Source organism: Sturnus vulgaris, chromosome 2 (assembly GCF_052056855.1).
Source record: "Sturnus vulgaris isolate bStuVul1 chromosome 2, bStuVul1.hap1, whole genome shotgun sequence".
In the NCBI taxonomy this organism is placed as follows: domain Eukaryota; kingdom Metazoa; phylum Chordata; class Aves; order Passeriformes; family Sturnidae; genus Sturnus; species Sturnus vulgaris.
Window position 1 is genome coordinate 16,073,432 of NC_142244.1, and position 18,469 is coordinate 16,091,900.

At 42.5% G+C, this 18,469-nt stretch overlaps 1 protein-coding gene across 3 annotated transcripts in view; it reads right to left on the reverse strand.

The window, feature by feature from the left end:
• Window positions 1-18,469, reverse strand: part of VGLL3 (vestigial like family member 3) — a 52,704-nt gene that overhangs the window by 24,717 nt on the left and 9,518 nt on the right. The window contains exon 1 of one of the 3 annotated variants that reach the window (XM_088157842.1): window positions 2,272-2,521. The exons of 1 other annotated variant lie outside the window; for it this stretch is intronic. In XM_088157842.1, coding sequence (XP_088013968.1) covers window positions 2,272-2,358 — 87 coding nt within the window. In that variant the 5' untranslated portion in view covers window positions 2,359-2,521. Of the gene's footprint in view, window positions 1-2,271; window positions 2,522-18,469 lie in introns of those variants that run through there. One more of the 3 variants, XM_014891069.2, reaches the window with a different exon arrangement.

An 18,469-nucleotide genomic window follows, 5' to 3' on the forward strand; every position in this document is an offset into this window, starting at 1 on the left:
GCAGCACAGCATGGAAGAGCTTTCTGTCTCTGAAAACAAACTGAAAGACACCAGCATAGTACGATACCACTGAAAAAATGCCCTGGTGGAGTCCTCGGATATTTTAAAGGTGAGCTCCGTTTTATCATCTCCAATGCACAGACTTATTTTTAAGATATCCCACTAATTCATCTCCCCTCACTGTTATTTTTAAACCAAAGTTTTAACTCCAGCAAAGAGGAACATTCTTTAAAATGGTCATCATCCTCACAAAGAGTGCAGGAGTGTTTTACATGTTGAACACATGTGTAAGAACCAAAAACCTGGCAACAGATTCTTCATCTTTTTTTGTTACCTTCTCTACCAGTTGATTAAGTATCTCTAACATGACAATTCTGAAGGAACCAAGACTTGCAAAATGTCATTTGCTACCCTAACAATAAATCTTGATGCATAAAGAGTTCCTTCTATGTTTACTTTTTTTTTTTTTAATTAGGAAACATTGGATTCAGAAAAAAATACAAGAACCACTCTAAAGTTAGCAGCTGTTAGAAGTATTGGGTGCAACACTTTCTTGAGCAACAACAGCTCGGCTTTTCAGTCCGGTGCCCAAGTAGCTTGTGAAGACCCTTCAGCTCCAAGTGTGTCAGGAAAACCAGTGCAATCAGGATTGATTAAATTAAACTGTCAATAACATGCAGGACAGCCATCTTCAGAAAGCTTTCAGGTGGAAATGTGATCTGTGGTGCCAGCCGAGACTCGAGAGCTGTACTGGCTCATCAGAGCTATCTATGTTTCTTGCCTTGCTTATATCTACCTCTACTTTTTAAACAGCATAATCCACAGGAACTCTGTTTGTTTAAAATAAAATTATAAGAAACTTCTGTGTTCATTAGGATGCTCCTAGAACATTTTATATACGGCCTTGCTGTTGGAGGAAGAAATTTCATACGTATGCTTAAAAATAAAAAGCACTTGCACTTGAACGTGACACGGTCATTTAATAGATTTCCCCATACTAAGTGTTCTGCAGATCTGGAAGAGAAATACAGACTTCCACTTCCAGAGTCAAATGTCAGAAAGCTCAGCAGACTTTCAATTGCAGCTTTCTACTTCTAGGTCTCTCAGTCAGAGAACCAGGCTATTAGTGATTATTTATTCGTTTTCCCTTCAAATCAAACAGACCATGAACTGCACCTCCAGATATCCAAATACAAGCTCCATAAGTAAAATTAGTGCACAGACAGAAGCTTCTGCAAGCTCTGACCAAGATTAGTGACGAAATAATAGCAAAGGCACTCTGCAAGAGGCAGAACTCGCAAGTTTTCCAGAGCTCGCCTTTAGAGTGAACAACCTGGACAAGTTCACTGGGGTATCATTTCTGCAAACGGGCTCTGTCTCCCAACAATAAAGGAAAAAAAAATCAGCTATACACGATAGGAATTTTAATGTTTTAGCCCATACTCGTGTCTCCCAGGCAAGTTGATACTAGGGGTCACTTCCCATGTACGGAGAAAACAATCTTCATGGATAATAATGATAAAACCTTATGGAATGCAGCAACAACCAAAAAATGTATTCTCAGATGACTACATTAGGGCCAAGTCAATATTAGTCCCACTTCACCCACGCACTGCATACTTCTAAAAATGCTGTCAGCCTGATAAGAATTTCCTGATTCGCTTAAAAAAAAAAAAAAAAAAAATTAGAACTACATCTGATCACCAAATTCAGCAGGAAACTCGCCGCAGACCAGACGATCTTCCAGGAGCGGCGGGGCGAGCGGCGCGGTCGCGGTGCGGGGAGCAGCGCGGGTCCCGTCCCGCGGCGGGCGGGGGTTCCGCCCGTGTGCGCGCCCGCGGGGCGAAGGCGCCGCTCCGCAAACGGGGCAGCGGGCAGAGCCACCCAGTAAGGCACGGCAGCCGACAGAAGGGCGAGAGGAGCAAAGGAAAGAACTTTTTCCTCCTGTCCCACGCCAGCTGAGCAAGCCAACATCCACCCGCCAGATGCAAGAATTTGAGGGAAAATTCCTTTTTTTTTTTTTTTCCCGTGCTAGGAAAGGTCTTACCAGGCTCCGTTGCTCCGGGGCACCCTCAGCAGCTCCCCGCATCTCCAAATCAGGCCGGGGGCTGCGGAGCGCATCGCTGGCTGGCCGGGGCGGAGGTCTCCGCCCAGGGCAGCCAGCGATGCGCCATGCACCCGGCTGAGAGGGGGCCTCCGCAAAAAACCCCCTCGCCTCCCGGTCCTCCGCACCGCCGCCACTCTCACGGCCCTGCCCTCCCCGCGTCTCACCTGCGCGCAGCCCGCCGCGGGCGCGGCCAGGTAGCGGGGCGCTCCGCACGCCGCCGGCTGCTGCATGGCCACGTCCGAGCAGCTCATGGCCGCGGCCGCCCCGCGCCACCACCGTCTCCCCCTTCCTCTTCTTCCTCCTTCTTCTTCTTGTGCTGCTGCTGCTGCTCCCGCTCCCCGGCGCGGGGCGGCCGCGGCCAGGCGCCGCTCAGCCCCGGCTGCCAGCGCATCTTCGGCGGCTGCCGCGCCCCGCGCCCGCACTTATAGCGCGGCGGGGCTGCGCGGGGCGCGCCGGCGGTACCGCGGCGGCGGCGGCGGCGGCGGCGCGGGGCGGGGACGGCTCCGCGCCCCGCCCGCCCGCTCCGCGGGAGCGCAGCACCTGCCCAGCCCCGCCCGCAGCATGCACGGGCTCTCGGAGAGCGGCCCCGTCCAGCGGCGGGGGGAGGTTTTTGGGAAGGCTCCCTGGAGGACGTGTCACCTGTACTGCCCGCGCTCCGGCTCCCCAGGGATTCGCCCTGGGAGTTCGGCTGGGAGGATGGGCGAACCTACGCGTTCCATAGGAGGATGGATGCATGCTGGATGAAGGCTGGACTAGCCCGGAGTCTCTCTTCCCTCCTCACACTTGTTGAAAAAAAAAAAAAAAGTGTATTTCTCAGCTTGAAAAATATATGGAAAACTCGGATCTGTCTGTAATGACTTCGGTTGTGTTCAAATATTTTCCTGGCCTACCCCTGTGTGCACATTTCTGCCAGCGAGCTGCCCTGCTGCAGTGCCGCGCTTGGAGGCTTTCGATGCCATTCCTCACATGGAAAAGAGTATGCCTTGTTAGCATTATCCCAGCTTACGAGCCTGAGAAGGATTTACACTTGTTTGCTCTTGTATTCTTCTCATCAGGTCTAAATTTGACGTTTCTTTTTCACAAAATTTGTTTTGAAGTTTACCTGCATTTAACAGCAGCTAGAAATTGAAGCCTTTGATCAAAAATTCTAAATTTATACCCTCTCTTTGTATATGTATATACACACAAACACAGACACATCCCCTGGGCCAGAACAGTTAGATGAATACCCGAGGTTAAAATAGCTCTGTCTGACCCCAGTAGGATTCCCTGTTTGTAGAAAGCATATCTCCAAAACATTCAAACTGCAATACTTTGAACAAAGATCCAATTTCCTGCAGATATGTTTCACTTTCTTTTTCTTTTCTTCCTTTTTTTTTTTTTTTTCAGTTCTGTGAATACATATTTTAAGGTAGCTATATGCTTCTTAGCTAGCACTCCGATAGCTTGTTGCATTTTGTAGATCTGTGTGAATGGATTCCAGCTGAAGCACTCACCTTTGCAGTCACTGTGAGGTTTCTGCAAGGTACAATGCACTTAGGTGTACCAAGTGCATGGGCTCCTGACTGGTTCCTTGGTCAAAAACAGAAAATCCAGGTGCTGATTGCTACCTACAAATGTCTGCTTGATCCCTAGTTATTTCAGAAATCTCTTTCCCCTCGTTTCCTACTGCAGCAAGCCTAAGGCAGGACATCATCCCGCCAGGAGCCGGAGGCGGTGGGCCGGCAATTCCAAGCACCACCTTCTGAAGTTCGCTGTTCCTGGCTGCGAGCCTGCTCCTAACCTGGAGGGTTTTCACCGCAAGCACATGGCCAGGCTGCCTCCAGGCATTCCTCTGGCTGCCCTGGCTCCTGGCCTTCTCTCGCCTCTGGATCACTGGCTGCTATCCACCCTCGCAGATCCTCCCCGGGAAGCTTGTGCCGCTCGCCGCAGAGCATTGTGAAACATGTTTCCTGCTTTAGGGAGGATCTTGTTTAGCACCGTTCTGTCGGAGGTAAAACGCTTTCAGATGCAGCGACAACAAGGCCTGGTGTTAGTTTATAAAAAGCGACACCCAAAAAAAAAAACCCTCCGGAACAAAACCCTCCTACAATTAATAATAGTTTGTAAAATCACAAATAGAAACAAATTTTTTTTAATACTAATCGATCATTCTTAGGGAAAATCCAATATTGGTCCTTAAAGCAGAAGAGACTAAAATAGAAAATGATTTATCGTTTATTATGTTAATGTGACACATTGAAGTGGGAGTACATTAGTGATCATTTTTCACCCAAGTACATGAGGCATTTGGAAGAGATTTATAAATGCACTAACACAGAGATCACTGTTTCCACAAAATGCTGAAAATGCTTCAATATTCAGTTAGCACACATTTCTTATTACCAGATCCTGACAGAATTCCTATCAGATGCCTTCAGGCATGGCACGGTGGCATGATGCATCGTGTCAAAAAGCAGATCAGGACCATTACCAGGCAGATGTTTGACACGATGCATCATGTTACTCAGCCAGTGGCACACTGCCATTGCTCAAAAGGATTTTGACACGATACAGTGTGCCAATGCTGCAGCACAAAACCAGCATGTTCCAAAAATAGGGACAAATTCACCTCTGGCATAAGTAGAAGTAACTGCAGTGACTTCATTAGATTTGCATCTGCTTAAGTCAACAGTGAGTTTGGCTTGTAATCTCGAATTTATATAAAAGAGTGGTAGGTGGCTGCATTTTCAGGTATTTGTTATATTGTTTTCTGCTCCCAGCATTCAAACTTCATGAGACAGCTGGGGTGAAACCGCCACCTTTCTCAACTCCTTCCCCTCCACCCCACAAGAAGCAGCATCAGATTTCCATTTTTTAACAGTGTAACAATACCTCAGAGTACACAGAGGGCCACTCTTTTCAGAAACTTGGGAGGTTGTAAGTTTGGGAATTTCACAAGCAATAGGAATGCACGAAAAGGGAAGAGAGAGGATCTCTGCTTTCTGCCTCCATACTGTCAACAGTAGCTGCAAGTGCTAGGTGCACAAGAGCAGCAAAATAAATTTTGACTGGCAATTAGAGTAATAGTAAAAGAATGACATGAAAGAGCAACCAGGATGAAATGTGAGATCTGATAAGATTTGGAGACTTCTTAAAAGGCATTGTAATTTATTGTTGTTCCCTTTCACCACTTTGGAATGAAAAGCACAGCTTGCTAATGCAGATGCATAACACTGACAAAAGGAGAGGAGGGGAACCAGCTAAGGTATGACTGGTGTGAGATCTTCTTTACAGAAGAGAAACATCCCAGCTTTCTGCCTCAGTCTGTTTCTTTAGTGAGGAAAAGAACTGACTGGTTCTATTTTAAATAAAGTTCATTCAGTTTGCTGTGTGTTCCAGCTTCTTAAATCCATCAGGGTACAACTGATTCTTGGACCATCTGAACTTCAGTGATGCTAAGAGTAACTAGAAGGAATAAAGACCAGAAAATCCTCAGAAAGCACACAGTAAATACCACCACCAAACATGACTTGGTACAGCAGCTACGGGGGTTGTAACATCAAGGGGAAATGGCTTGTCTGATACACTGGGGATCTGAAGGAGAGAGGAAGAGCATAGCAGCCTGGCAAAGCAATCTGCACAGGCTCTGCAAGCATTCATTCACTTGTCTGATCCCAGACGAACTTCACTGCTGGATTTAGAGGTGCTCACCCCTTCCACAGATCAGAAGAATTATCTAGAGGTCTAAATAAATGCTGGAAATAGTTGCAAGCATCTCAAACCTTTTGAACAACATCAGCAAGAAGTAAGGGTCTCTTCTCACTGCTATACAATTATTCCCAAATATTTCTTTGAGGAGACAGCTCTGTACAGTGAGCAGTTCCCCAGAGATTACAGCCACCAATACAAGCACTCCACTGCTGTATCCTATTCCCCCTCCTCCTTGTTCCACCCTCTGGTGGCATTCTATAAATATTTAAATCACTGGAAACCACACCCTTGCTAGCTGTGGCTGGTGTTTACAGGCAAAGCCCCTTGGCTCAAAAGCCAAAAATATAACATGTTAGTTTTTCCTCAAGGAGACCAAACTGGAAGATACACACAGCATCCCAAGGAAGCACACACTAGGCATTACTTATGCCTTATGTATAAAGGAGTAAGAATTTATGTATAAAGGAATAAGATTAAAAATAATGTTCACAACTAGCTGGGGATTTTCTGATGAGATGTCAATTACTTTTTTTTTTTCAAGAAGTCACCTTTGATGAAACAACTTTTTTTTTTTTTCTTTTCTTTTTTTTTTTTTTTCTCTTTTTTTATTAGCAAGTTAAGCTTTTGGTGAAATCTGCCATGACACAAATTTCTAAAGGTTTCACACCAAACTACATTGTACTGGGTAGCCCGGTTGGGAAGTTTATCTTGACCTCAGGACTCAGGCGGTGCTAGGCAGGTTCTTGTAAAACTGCTGTGCCATCATCACTGAGATCTACATTTCCAGCTGATCCACTGCGAGTCCCAGAAGAGCAGGAGGCAACAGAGAGATCAGAAACTCCTGGGCTGAGCTCTGTCTTTCCTCATTGCCCAGGGAAGAAGCACCACTTGTAGGCAGGCGGACACTTGTTTTCATTTCTGAAGGAAAGGAAGGGAAACAGCCTGCCCCAAACACTTGAGGAGGGACAGAATGGCAAGAGTTATCTCCATTCTGGAGGACAAAGCTTCTCTCTGTACACTACTTACATTGCTCCAATTTGAAACAATACAGAAATTGAAGGGTTGAGTGTTTAAAGCAAAGTGTTCCATTCATGCAATGCCATTTTAATTCATACAGCACCCTGTGAATCCAGGAAACCTTTTCCTTACACTTGTAGCCATAACCCTCACCACCACCAAGGCTTTGACCCCACTGGAATAGGAAACAGCAGCTCATGTGTGGCAAATACATTACCCTGAAATTTTAGGATCTCTTGATTCAAAAAGCAGCAAACCACTGGCCAAAGTTATGATCATGAGATGCACTGCAATCTCTCCATAGAATGTGAGGATCTGGACACCTCTCTGGTCATCTCCTTCATATTTTGTAATAAAACCAAAGCTGCAGAGCCAATTACAGCAAATATCTTTCTTCAAACCACTAACAGCTTTCACATTTCATGCCTGTAATCTTCAGCAAATAGATCAAGGACTGTTATTCATTTTAATGCCTGAATGCATTATATTTATTCATGTTATAATATGTTCTGTTACCACAGAAAATGTTTGGCTTCCAAAGAAAAAGAGGGAATTGTGTCAAAAGTCCAAATTCTTCCTTGAAATGCAAACATTTTTAATGGCTTTAATGGAAGATATGCATTGGAATCCCGGGGCACAATCTGGCACTAAAATCCTCCATCTAAACTGGAATTTTTCACCATGGCTTTTTCATAATCTATTATTAAGCATGTTTCCATCCCAGCAGTTGAAATTTGGGGCCCTGTTACATCTGAGAGGGAAGTGCAAAGCAGCTGGGAAGTAAAGGAGAAGCAGAAAACTGACTGAAACTCTCATATGCTGCATGACGCTCTTATCCATCCTTCTCCCCATAGGAAAAAAACCAAACACGTTGTGGTGATCCCAAAACTTCTAGCTGGAACAGCAGCAGCACCTGACCCAGTGCAGGGCAGCTTCACTTCTGCTCACAGTCACCCCAAGGGTTTCTTTGGTCCCTAACTGGCTGCAGATTGAGTACAGATGCTGTCCTCTCATTCCTTATGAATTTCTCAGGCTGCAGCAAAAGTGGTCAATGTGGAATGATTGAGGATTCAGTTCCTGGCTGCTGAAAATCCTGGGAGAACTGCTTTTCCTGCTCTGTAGCCCTGGTGACCAGTCCATGGGCACTGACTCTGGCATCAGTCCTGTTGTCAGTGTAGCCACTCACAGAACATCCCTAGAAATCCTCCAGGCTTTGGCACAGCCCCTGTAACTGCAGAATGACGTGTACAGACACTTTTTGCATCAATTAGCCAGAATATGATACAGAATGTCTGCCAATTTATGGCAGATGTGTCTTATGCATATGTGTCTAAATGGTTAACAGGACAGAGACATTGGGACAAACTAAGACTAGTGCAGTGAAATAATGATCCCTTTGATCTTGGACTAATTCTTAGTTTGAGAAAAATCTCAGTCTTATAGTCTTGTTCCCTTCTGCTCAAACGATGCTTAAGTGTCCTACAACCATCCCTGTTGGCACAGCTAACATCCCTGCTCCTGTCTTGCATTCCAACATTGCAATCTTCAGTAGAACAGGAGTGATTTTGCATTCCTGCTTCACCCTCAGGCCAATATCACATTCCAGCAGCTTGTCACCATACACTGAAAGTCCATCCTTCCCAAGTGCCTTCTCATGAAACAAAGGAATTGCAGTACTGTGTCCAGTTGAGCTGCATTCACTTTACTTCCTTCTCCTTCCCCTTTGCTTGACATAAGTGGTTTCAATAATATTTCAGCTAATAACACTCCTTATGGTTAATTGGGTGTGAAAAGTGACTGTAGGAACATTTGATGAACACTCTGGTTTGCAGTAACAGAGCAGTGTGAACCCTTTCTTTGGCTCACAGGACAGAAATCATTTACTACAAGGAACACTGCCATGTTTTTAATACCACATACCACTTCCCAACTCCAAATAAATATAAGTTAAACAGAAGTGAAAAGTTGTTTTGTTGCAGTTTCATAAATGTCTTTAAAAATTTAACAATTGCTTGATTGGGATTTTATTGTGTGTTTTATTTTTTTTCTCCTTTTGCCAAGAGTGTATATTAGAGTAATAATATAATTTCCTTCCATTCTAGATTATTATAATAATTGAAACTCTCAGGATTTCCCAGTTTCTTTTCATATAGCTCTTATGATTTTGTTGTAGTAGGCTTTTCATTAGCTCTTCTTTGCTCATCAAAAGGACTTGTGTGTTTGGTGAAGGAAATGGCTAGAAAAATACTTCTAGAGTATTACCCATCTCTTGGTAAATAAAATGCAGCCATCAATAGCACTTAGCCAGCTCTTCTCTTTTCTCTGTAACATCTTTCCCATCACAGTGGGAAAGTAAGCAATTAGTTCCTAGTGAAATAGTAAATAGAAATAGTGGCATAGTAAAATGTGTAAAATATTTATATACGATTGCACTAATTCTCACAATGGCCATGGTGAGCTATCACCACTTTTTCTCTTAGAGCTAGACATACAGAAACTGTGAGCTTAATTAGCTCAAATCATGGCCAGAACTTTTGTCATTCAGGCATGGGCTTCTGTCATGCAACTTGTTTAGCTTCTTGTAGGGAGCAAGATGCATTGTCATGATTATTTCCTACTCTGTGGGTATCTCTGTGCTTAGGATGTGATTGCCTTAACAAAAAAAAAAAAAAAAAAAAAAAAAAAGAAGGTCTTTAAGTGAGCAAAACCAGCATCCTGAAACTGGAAAAAGGGACTTAGAAAGGAAGATATTGCTCACAATGATGATTTGTCACTTCTCAGAAAGCCAGAGGAGGTGGGAAATGCAGGAGAATTTTGCTTGTACAAAAGCCAGATCAGACCATCAAATAGAGATCATATTCCCAAAGTCAGGGATAAGAGAGCCAAAGATTGAGCTCCATCTTCTTTTTCTGTAATGGAATTTTCTCACCAGTTAAACAGCCCTTAACCCTATACACACACATATGATCTCTAACATCTAGAAGAAATGCTGTGCCTGTCTTAAAAGTACATACAACAGTGTTCTGGAGGAGATGGGTCCAATGAAACAGTACTCAGTGTTTTACTTTGTTAGTGTAAACTTTATCAAAGAAATAAAAAATTAAACACTTTCCTCTAAAGTAATCTTTTACATTTCAAAGTGAGACAGAGAATTATCACCTCTGGAAAGGTACATTTGAGCCAAAATAACAAATGGGCTAAGAGCTCTGGAATAGCCCCTGTAGTTCTGTATAAATAAAATAGGTAATTCTCCAAGTGTATCAGTGCCAGAGTTCACATAAACACCATCAGTTTTTGGTGAGTTTGAGGGTTTGGTTTTGGTTTTTACAAAGCTTGCAGCAATAGAGAAATAGGAAGTGGTTAACAACACTAAGAATAAACCCAGGCATTTGAATGGCACACTATAGCTTATTTTAGAGGTATCTTTACAATTTTGGTAGAGCTTACTGGGAAGTCTCTTTGCAGCCTCCTTCCCTTAATTTAAAGAAGTACAAATTGCCTTCCAAATTAGAGAAGGCTCCACCTGAATCATAGCACGGCTTGGAAAATTGAAGATCATCTATTCCACCCCTCTGTCATGGGAGGGACACTCCCTCTAGACCAGGCTGCTCAAAGCCTCATCCAGCCTGGCCTTCAACACTGCCATGTTCTTTTACTGGAAGCAGCTTATTCTTTGCAGGCCTCTCCCAGAGACACCAAACACCAACTTTTTTTTGCTTCCTATTGCCCCCAAATCCCAGCCCAAACAAGCGAGCAGTAAAGAGAAGTTGCTCACCTGTTCTTGAAATTCTTGCAGAGAAGAGCTGTGTGAGAAGGATACACAGGCAGCAGTGGAAGAGAATTTCCTCTCCTGGGACAGGGAGCACAGCAACACCCCTTCCAAAAGCATTTTCCTTGGAAGGAGAATAGGAGCCTGTTTGTCTCCTCTGTCCTTACACCTAAGCCCTGGGGTCCAGATGTGTTGCAGTAAGTCCAGGCTAGAGGTGGCAAAGTCCTTTCACTCTAACTAAAGGCAGCTATTTCTTCCACCAATGGCATCTGCATATTCCCAATCAGGGAATGCTTTAATAAGCTGCTGCATCTGAGAAAGGTGGGCTGCGGGGTCCTAATTAAATAGCGACTGACATATCGCTTTTCAAACTAAACATCCAGCTGGGATGCTCAGTGTAGCACACTTGGTTTGTAAACAAGAGCACAGAGCACTCCACAGAGCAGCCCTGTGCACTTTCTGCCATGAAACACTGCAGAGGCTCCCCGTGCCCTTGTAACAAATGATCTAATGATTCTCAGGAGGAGGAAACAAGGCTGATTTGTAGCTCTCTTCAAGAGGCTGAGACAGTTAAGCAAGACTTCTTAATTGCCTGCCCTTTATTATTTAATGCATAAGTTAAAAAAAAAAAAATCCTTAGGGCCAGATCCTAAAAAGGTATTGAGGTATCCAAGCCAGGCAGAAGTTAGCTGCAATTACAAACAGTAACACTAAAAATTTCTGCTCAGCTGCTGCCCAGCTCAGAAGGCTCTTAAACCTAAGTAGGTACCTATTTCAAATTTAAAGTTCTCCAGGTGCCCAGCATTCAGCTCCTGCACATGCCAAGAAACATTTAATTCCTGACAGTGCTGAGGAAGCTCATGCTGGCCCAGTGCTGAACGTCTTGAGAGCCAGGAGGAAGCCCAAGAGGTTTCAGTCCCAATGAATGTTCACCTGGTGGACAGAAGCACCTGAAAGCCTACCTGTATCTCTTGAATGGGTTATGAATAATGTCAGCCTAATTATAAGTCACAATGTGGCTGACAGACAGGTGTGCTTAAAGACACAGATCCAGCAGGTACACAAAGAAAAATAAAGCAGCACTGAGGCAATCCCAATGTTCTCAGAAATATTCAGAACTGCAACTTATTAAGAACAAATGAGCCAGGTGCCTCACCCACAGCAAAGCAAGAAACATGCTTTTAAAACACTGCAGCTTCTCTCTTCAGACTGAACTGTGGGAAAATTGACCCTTTAAATGAGAAATGAGCGGTACTCAAGTCAGACTAACATTTGAAATTCATTGGCTGTGGGGTTTAAGACCAGTGGGGCAGCCCCTGTAGCCTTGGTCCACTCAGGCTCCTGCCAGGAGCATGGAGAGAGACACAGGAATGAAGGCAGGAGTGCTCTGTCCCCTCTTCTCACATATACTGTCAGTGGTTCTGATCATGTGAAAAATCTCGCTTTCCCAAAGAATGGCATTCCTGCCGTGCAGTTTAGATATCACCATTCTGAAATAAGTTTGTTGCTCTCTTTTGTTGCACATAATCTTATTCTCTTTGCTCGAGAGGGATGCAGCTCTCTTAGGAGAGCCTTGGAGGCTGTGTTCCACATACAACAACGTCTAATAAGATTTATTGCCATATTTCCTTGCTTTGCTGTAAATTCAGGTACTGCGCTAATGGAACAATGAGATAGACCCTTGACTTGGTAAATACAGAATCAGAAGGAAAAAAGGCTTATGTAAGAGCCTATAAAAACAAGACAGCTCAGAATTCAGGCAGCTGCTCTATTCTTGATCCCTTTCATTGTGCCTCAGGATGGACAGACGTCAGCCAGCCAGACCTCTTACATGCATTATTGTATTCTGTGAAGTTTGGGCATAACAGAAACAATGGCAAAGATGAAATGGTAATGGTAACTTTCCTGTTCATCTTCTGACATGCTTTAAATCACTTCATGTGGCATTGCACTCCTAGGAGATTTGATTAATTTTAAAATTAATACTCTGTAAGGAAAAAAATGTCCCTTAGGCTTGTTGCAGTATTTATAAAGGTAATTTCTCTGTTCTCGGACTAGTTAACCTTGGCAAAGATACTCTCCTTGTTGTGAATAGCATCTATAGAGATAAACAATACAAAAATCATTCTTAGGGTCCAGGAGTCGTTTTGTTTTGTGTCCCACTTGTTATCATGGCCAGTGCCTGGAGATGACTCCAGGATAATGGAAATGCTAATGCTCCATACTGAAAACTGCTTGGAAGCAAAGCCTGTTTGCTATGAAGTTTCTGCCTTCTCAGAGTGAGCACAGAGCTCCCATGGCTCCAGAATGAAGGGGACATAAATCTTTACAGAAGACAGAACTTTCTGCAGATAAAAAGGTGAAAGGCTCCACCAGAGTCCTTGCAAATGTCAATAATGATTCCATCAGATATGAGAAACTGTTTTCTCAAAAACATTCACAGAGACAAATATAGCTGTTTTAGTAATTCAACCAACTCTTTCCCTTCCCACCTTTATCTCTTTAAAGGGAATATAAACATCACCATGCACAGCTGAAAGTTGCTCAGACATGATTGTAATTTTTATATTTCTGTATACAAGGAATAGAAATGGTGTTCTATGAATACTAGTACTAACTTCATTAATTTGTATTTTTAATGGGCTAAAGAGAATGAAGTTGTTGCATTCATTCATGGCTTCCTCTCAAAAAAATAAGAAAGCTGATTGTACATAATGAATTTTAAATTAGTCAAATTAGGAAGTTAATCCACTGCATATAATTAAGCACCGACACACACCAACTCATCTCTTACTGATTGTCTCACTATATATTTGGCTTTTGAAATGTCCAAATGACACCTTAAGTAGGGTTTTATTGGCTTTCTCTGTTTAGAGCATCCTTAAAACATCGTTAGAATTAAAATTTGTTGAGAGCAGTGAGCATTTTTCATAGACAATTGCCAAGTTGGAAACCATGAAGCTTCTGGGTAGAGATTCCCATTTCAGAGCAAGAGTACAAAATGCAACAAGAGGAAAATGTCTTGTCCAATGGCAAACATCAATTTTTAAGAGAAGTGAATGGTCGGGAATGCTGCTCTACTCATTCTGCAGAGCAACAGGGACAGCACAGCTCACTGGGTGAGTAATTAGCCTGATGTGGGCACTTGAAGGAGCAAACAGGCACAGCAGGACACTCAGTGCTCAGAGGCCGTCAAAGCAGGACTCAGCCACACTCCAGTTACACTGTGCTTACTGCCCTCGTGCTAAACAAGTGGAGTGAGTGATCCCTGTGTTGGCTGGGATTCAGAAACATGGATCAGTTCAGTCAGGCAGCACCAGTGAAGTGAAGCTCCAGGGACAAGAGATGACTGCAGCATACAGGCATCAACAGAGTGACCTTTCCATGCTGGCATGAGGGAAGGATGTGAAATGCAGCAGGATTCTCATTTCTGGCAGTCCAACACTTTGGTTTGGTACTGCAATACATTTTTGGATGATTTTGATTAGATGGTCTCAAAATGATGTGACATTTTCAAGAGGGTTTTGCAATTTGTTGCTTGTTCTCTGACCTATGTTCAATTCTGTGGATTATGAGGGACTGATGAGGGACTTGGGATGCTCTGAATTATTCATCACAAATAAAATTGACATAGAACTGTCTGTTAATCATGCTAATTCAAGCTTTTATCTCTCTGTTTCACAGGGCTCCTATTTTTAAAAACAGTTCAGGTACACTGTGCAATTACATATGCCAGTTGTTCACTCCTAGGCAGTGAGATCTAGTGCACACAAAAAAAAATTCATTTCAGTCTCTCAGGAGACTTTTTTGGTGTGATGTCTTCCAAAACAAATGGAGAGCTATAAACAATTATTTTTATGATTGAGCCTATCTGAATTTGTTTGAATTCTGAGGGCTTCTGAGCCTTTGGGTTCATTCTGGTTTGAGCTTTATTTGGGTTGGATCATTTGGAAAATGCTGCTCTGATGTTTCCTCAGTAACTGTGGGAACAAAATTTGATTTGCATTTTAAATTAAAAGTAAGGAATGTAAAAACTAATAATCATGTAACTCAAAGAGTAGACGTGTAAACCCAGCAAATGTTGTGTGATTTGAGACAAGAATAAAAATTTTTGGTAAAACTGGTAGAAGCAAATTTTCTTTTCTTAGTGTTTGAGGTTCATACTATATTTCTAAGACAAGGGTTGAGCTATAGAAGTCCCTTTTGCATAATAGGCAAGATAAGCTTAGCTTTGTCTGAATCTCACTGGCACCTGATTTCAAAAACAGAACTAAACCCACCAGTGGATTTCTCCAAGAAATCCTGGAATACACTGAACCTCTAAAAGTGGCATTTTGCAACAGCAGCACAGAAATATAGGTCAGGCTCGAGGTAAGAATTAAATAATATAGTAACACGTGGAAAACTCCAGGACCAGAGAGGTGATAAATTCACTTTATGAGATCAACCAGCAGTTTCTTACATGACTACTGCTTCCACCTTCAGGATTAGGTCTGGTTTGAACATTCTCTTAGTGAACACCACAGAGCATCACTGAGTGGAGAATTCTTTTTTCCTAGCAAGGCAGGTGGTGCTAAGCAGCTGCTCAGCCCACCTCTGGCTCAGCCAGCAGGCTGGAAAATGAACATAATGCCTGTGGGGAAACTATTTGGTTTTTGTGGGACAAACTTCATAATTCTGAGGACCATGGGACAATTCATTAGTGAACCAGCCTGCATTTAGCACATTTTTCAAAACAAAAGCAAACAAGGAGCTTTAATAAAAGGCCATTTTTGTTTCTAGAAGAGGAAATGTAAATACTGTGCATGCCAATTAATGTTTCTAGACCACAGTCATGCAACCTGCTGTTGAAATCAATAGTACTCTGAAAGACAAAAACATACATTAAAAAATGAATTAGCCTCCAGGCTGCAAAATTCTAATAAAAATAGATCTTAAATAGATAAAGGGCAAAACTTCCAAAACCCATGAATTAAATTGCTTTTATATTTCCTTTTCATCCTATAGCCCTACCTCAATATTTCCAGTATAATTGCATCAGCCGTTTTCTATTGTCCTTCAAAGCAAATCTTTCATAACTCAGGCTAGCCATGAATAATTTTGTTTCTTTCTGGAATGAAAAACCAAAACCTGGGCTATTTTAAGTGGCTTATATGACCACTGCTCCTCAAGGGAAATAGAAATACCTCACTTTGTTCCAGAGTCATACTGAATATGCCTTTCCATGCTTGGTAAGAGGAAGTTGCTCATCATGGGAGGAGAAATTCAGATGGTGACCTTAAATCCTGGAGTTCAGTAGAGCTGTGGAGTAATTGATCCTGACTCCTCAGTCTCCCAAGGCAAACCTGCATTTTTCTGGGAGCACAGAAACTACAAGACACAGAAAGGGGAACTAGTAAAGTATTCCTCTCTGAACAGCTACAGGAAACACCTGAAAATTGTCTGATTTCAGTCTTGATAAGGCAGCCTGAATTGCAGGAGAAGGCAGAATTCAAAAATGAGTCTGTGTCTTCTTTGACATAGGTAGATAAAGTCACTTTGGTTGAAATAGATCTTGATTCCTGATGGATCCCATCAAATGTGATCATAAAAAAGTCTCTTAAATATTGAAACTATGAGTAAGTTTTATTGTACATTACAATAATTTATTTCTTTTTAAAGGGACACATCTATAACCACACTGGGCCTTAATCAGCTGTCAGTAACATTTATGCAAGATTAAGAAAGCCTACTGAGGATAAGAGAAGGCGCTGAAGAAAATATCTTCTCTGATTAAAAGTGAGTGATAAGGACAATGCCAAATTGCTGGGGAGTATTTGCCACAGGACAGTCAGTGATATGATATCAATCAGGAGTGCAGCAGAGAAATCCACAGTGATGACTTAGTGATGGAAAGCACAGAGAAAACACCAAGTCTCTGCTAGGCATCTATAACATGGATTTATAAGTACAAAATGAAATGCAAACTACCCAATTTAGCTGAATTTTATTCAATCATGCCTTCTGTCTATTTACCTACTTTTCTTTTAAGGATATTAATCTATCATTTTCAGATTCATTCTGTAACTGGAAGGAAGGTTTCCTTTGAATGATGATTTCATTAGGATATGTTCTGCCAGATAGCGATGCCTCCAGAGTTATGTACTACATTAATTCTGTCACTTCTTTTACCTTCTATTTTTATTTCACACAAATTATGGAAAAAAAACCCTTCTACATGCTGATGAGGAGAGGATGCTATTTTCATGTATTTGGCATAATTTAGATGAAAGTTGAACCTTCAAATAATACAGAGTTCACAAAGCAGGACTGCTTACCACACTAACTGAACGAGGCTGTAACTTATCAGAAAATTATTACAAAAGACAAGAATTACATTATTTAAAGTCAGAGCCAGGTAAGTCCTCACTACCTTTTGGAGCTCTTGGAAAAGCCAATTCTTTCATAATTCCCTTTGGCACAAGCTCTACGTGCTCCTTACCACGATCCAGTCATTCCTGCAGTTATACTAAACAGCTCTCTCCATACAAGAAAAGCTATGAGAGAAAGCTCATGATAAATCATGGAGTCATCAGAAAACTATGTAATAACAACAAACTCAGTTTATCTGCCCTGGTGTAGGATCCTCCCATCTGAAAAAGGATGGAAGAGGACACACTCAGTATAAGGACTGTGCACTCAAAACCTGCTGGAGCATTTACATTGCCCCGGCATGAAGAGGAACTTGCTGTCCAAAACCAAAAGTGAATTAGAGCCTCCTTGTATCTCTATTCCAGCAAAGAAATTCTGCCACTTCAGTTAGATCAAGAATGTCTGGTTAAATTTCATGTAGAGACTATTTGGACGTTGCCAACAGAGCCTGTGGAATAAAATGTAGTGCACTAATCTATTTCTTCCTGCACTACAGCCTTTCACCCACCAGGAATCCTGGGGAAAAGACATAGTATGGGAGGGAAGAGAATGGGAAATTCATCACATTTCTCAATCCTTTTAGGCTTCCACCAGCATCATCTGCTGTCACAAGTCTCCAGAGAAGAGGGTTCTGACCACCAGGCTAAAGCACCAACCATCAGGATACCACAGTGCTGAGCTAAACCCAGCTGTGCAAAAGAAACATTTCACATTTGCTGCATCAAGGACACTGAAGGCAACTCTATACAGAAAAATGATTGGTCTTATTAGGAAGAAAAATGAGCTTGCTTTTAAATTTTATTACCTATGCTACATTAGCTCCAATTTGAAGTAGGGAACAGAAATGATGGAATAACTAAAATTTGTTGAAAACAGGTAAAGCATTTGTGATTTTCCTAGTAGTAGCCAGGATAACTTAGGTGCTCCTCACCCAGGCTCACATTTTGGGCTGTGCTAGAGGCTGATTAACAGCTTCTCATCTCTGCAACTACAAAGTGATGATTTTATTCTAAACACACAAGGTATTGAGACATTAAACACATGGAACTGCATCACCCCCTCTGCAACTCTGCATCAGCCTCTGCAGCATCCCTGGATAACTGACACCAACTCAAACTCAGTTCCCCCATGAGTGACATTTTCAGTTCAATGGGTAGGATTTTGTTGATGACACAGTACAAGTTTTTGACCCTGCAATACATAGGAGCCCTTTCATTACAGTAAAAATGTGAAGTTTTAATGGGTTACAGAGGCTCTTTCTGACTTTGTGCCATGAAATCTCCAGGGGAGGTTTCACCCTGCTTCTTTTTGCTTCTTTTTGATGTATGGGCATGGAGTAGGACCCAGTAAACTGTGGAGATTCCCAGTGAATGGCCTCACAGCAACAAAGTGCTCAGAAAGCCTCTGGAGGAATTACTGCACCCTCCTCACCTGCTTAAGCACTGCAGGAAGAGGCCACAGCTATTTGTTTT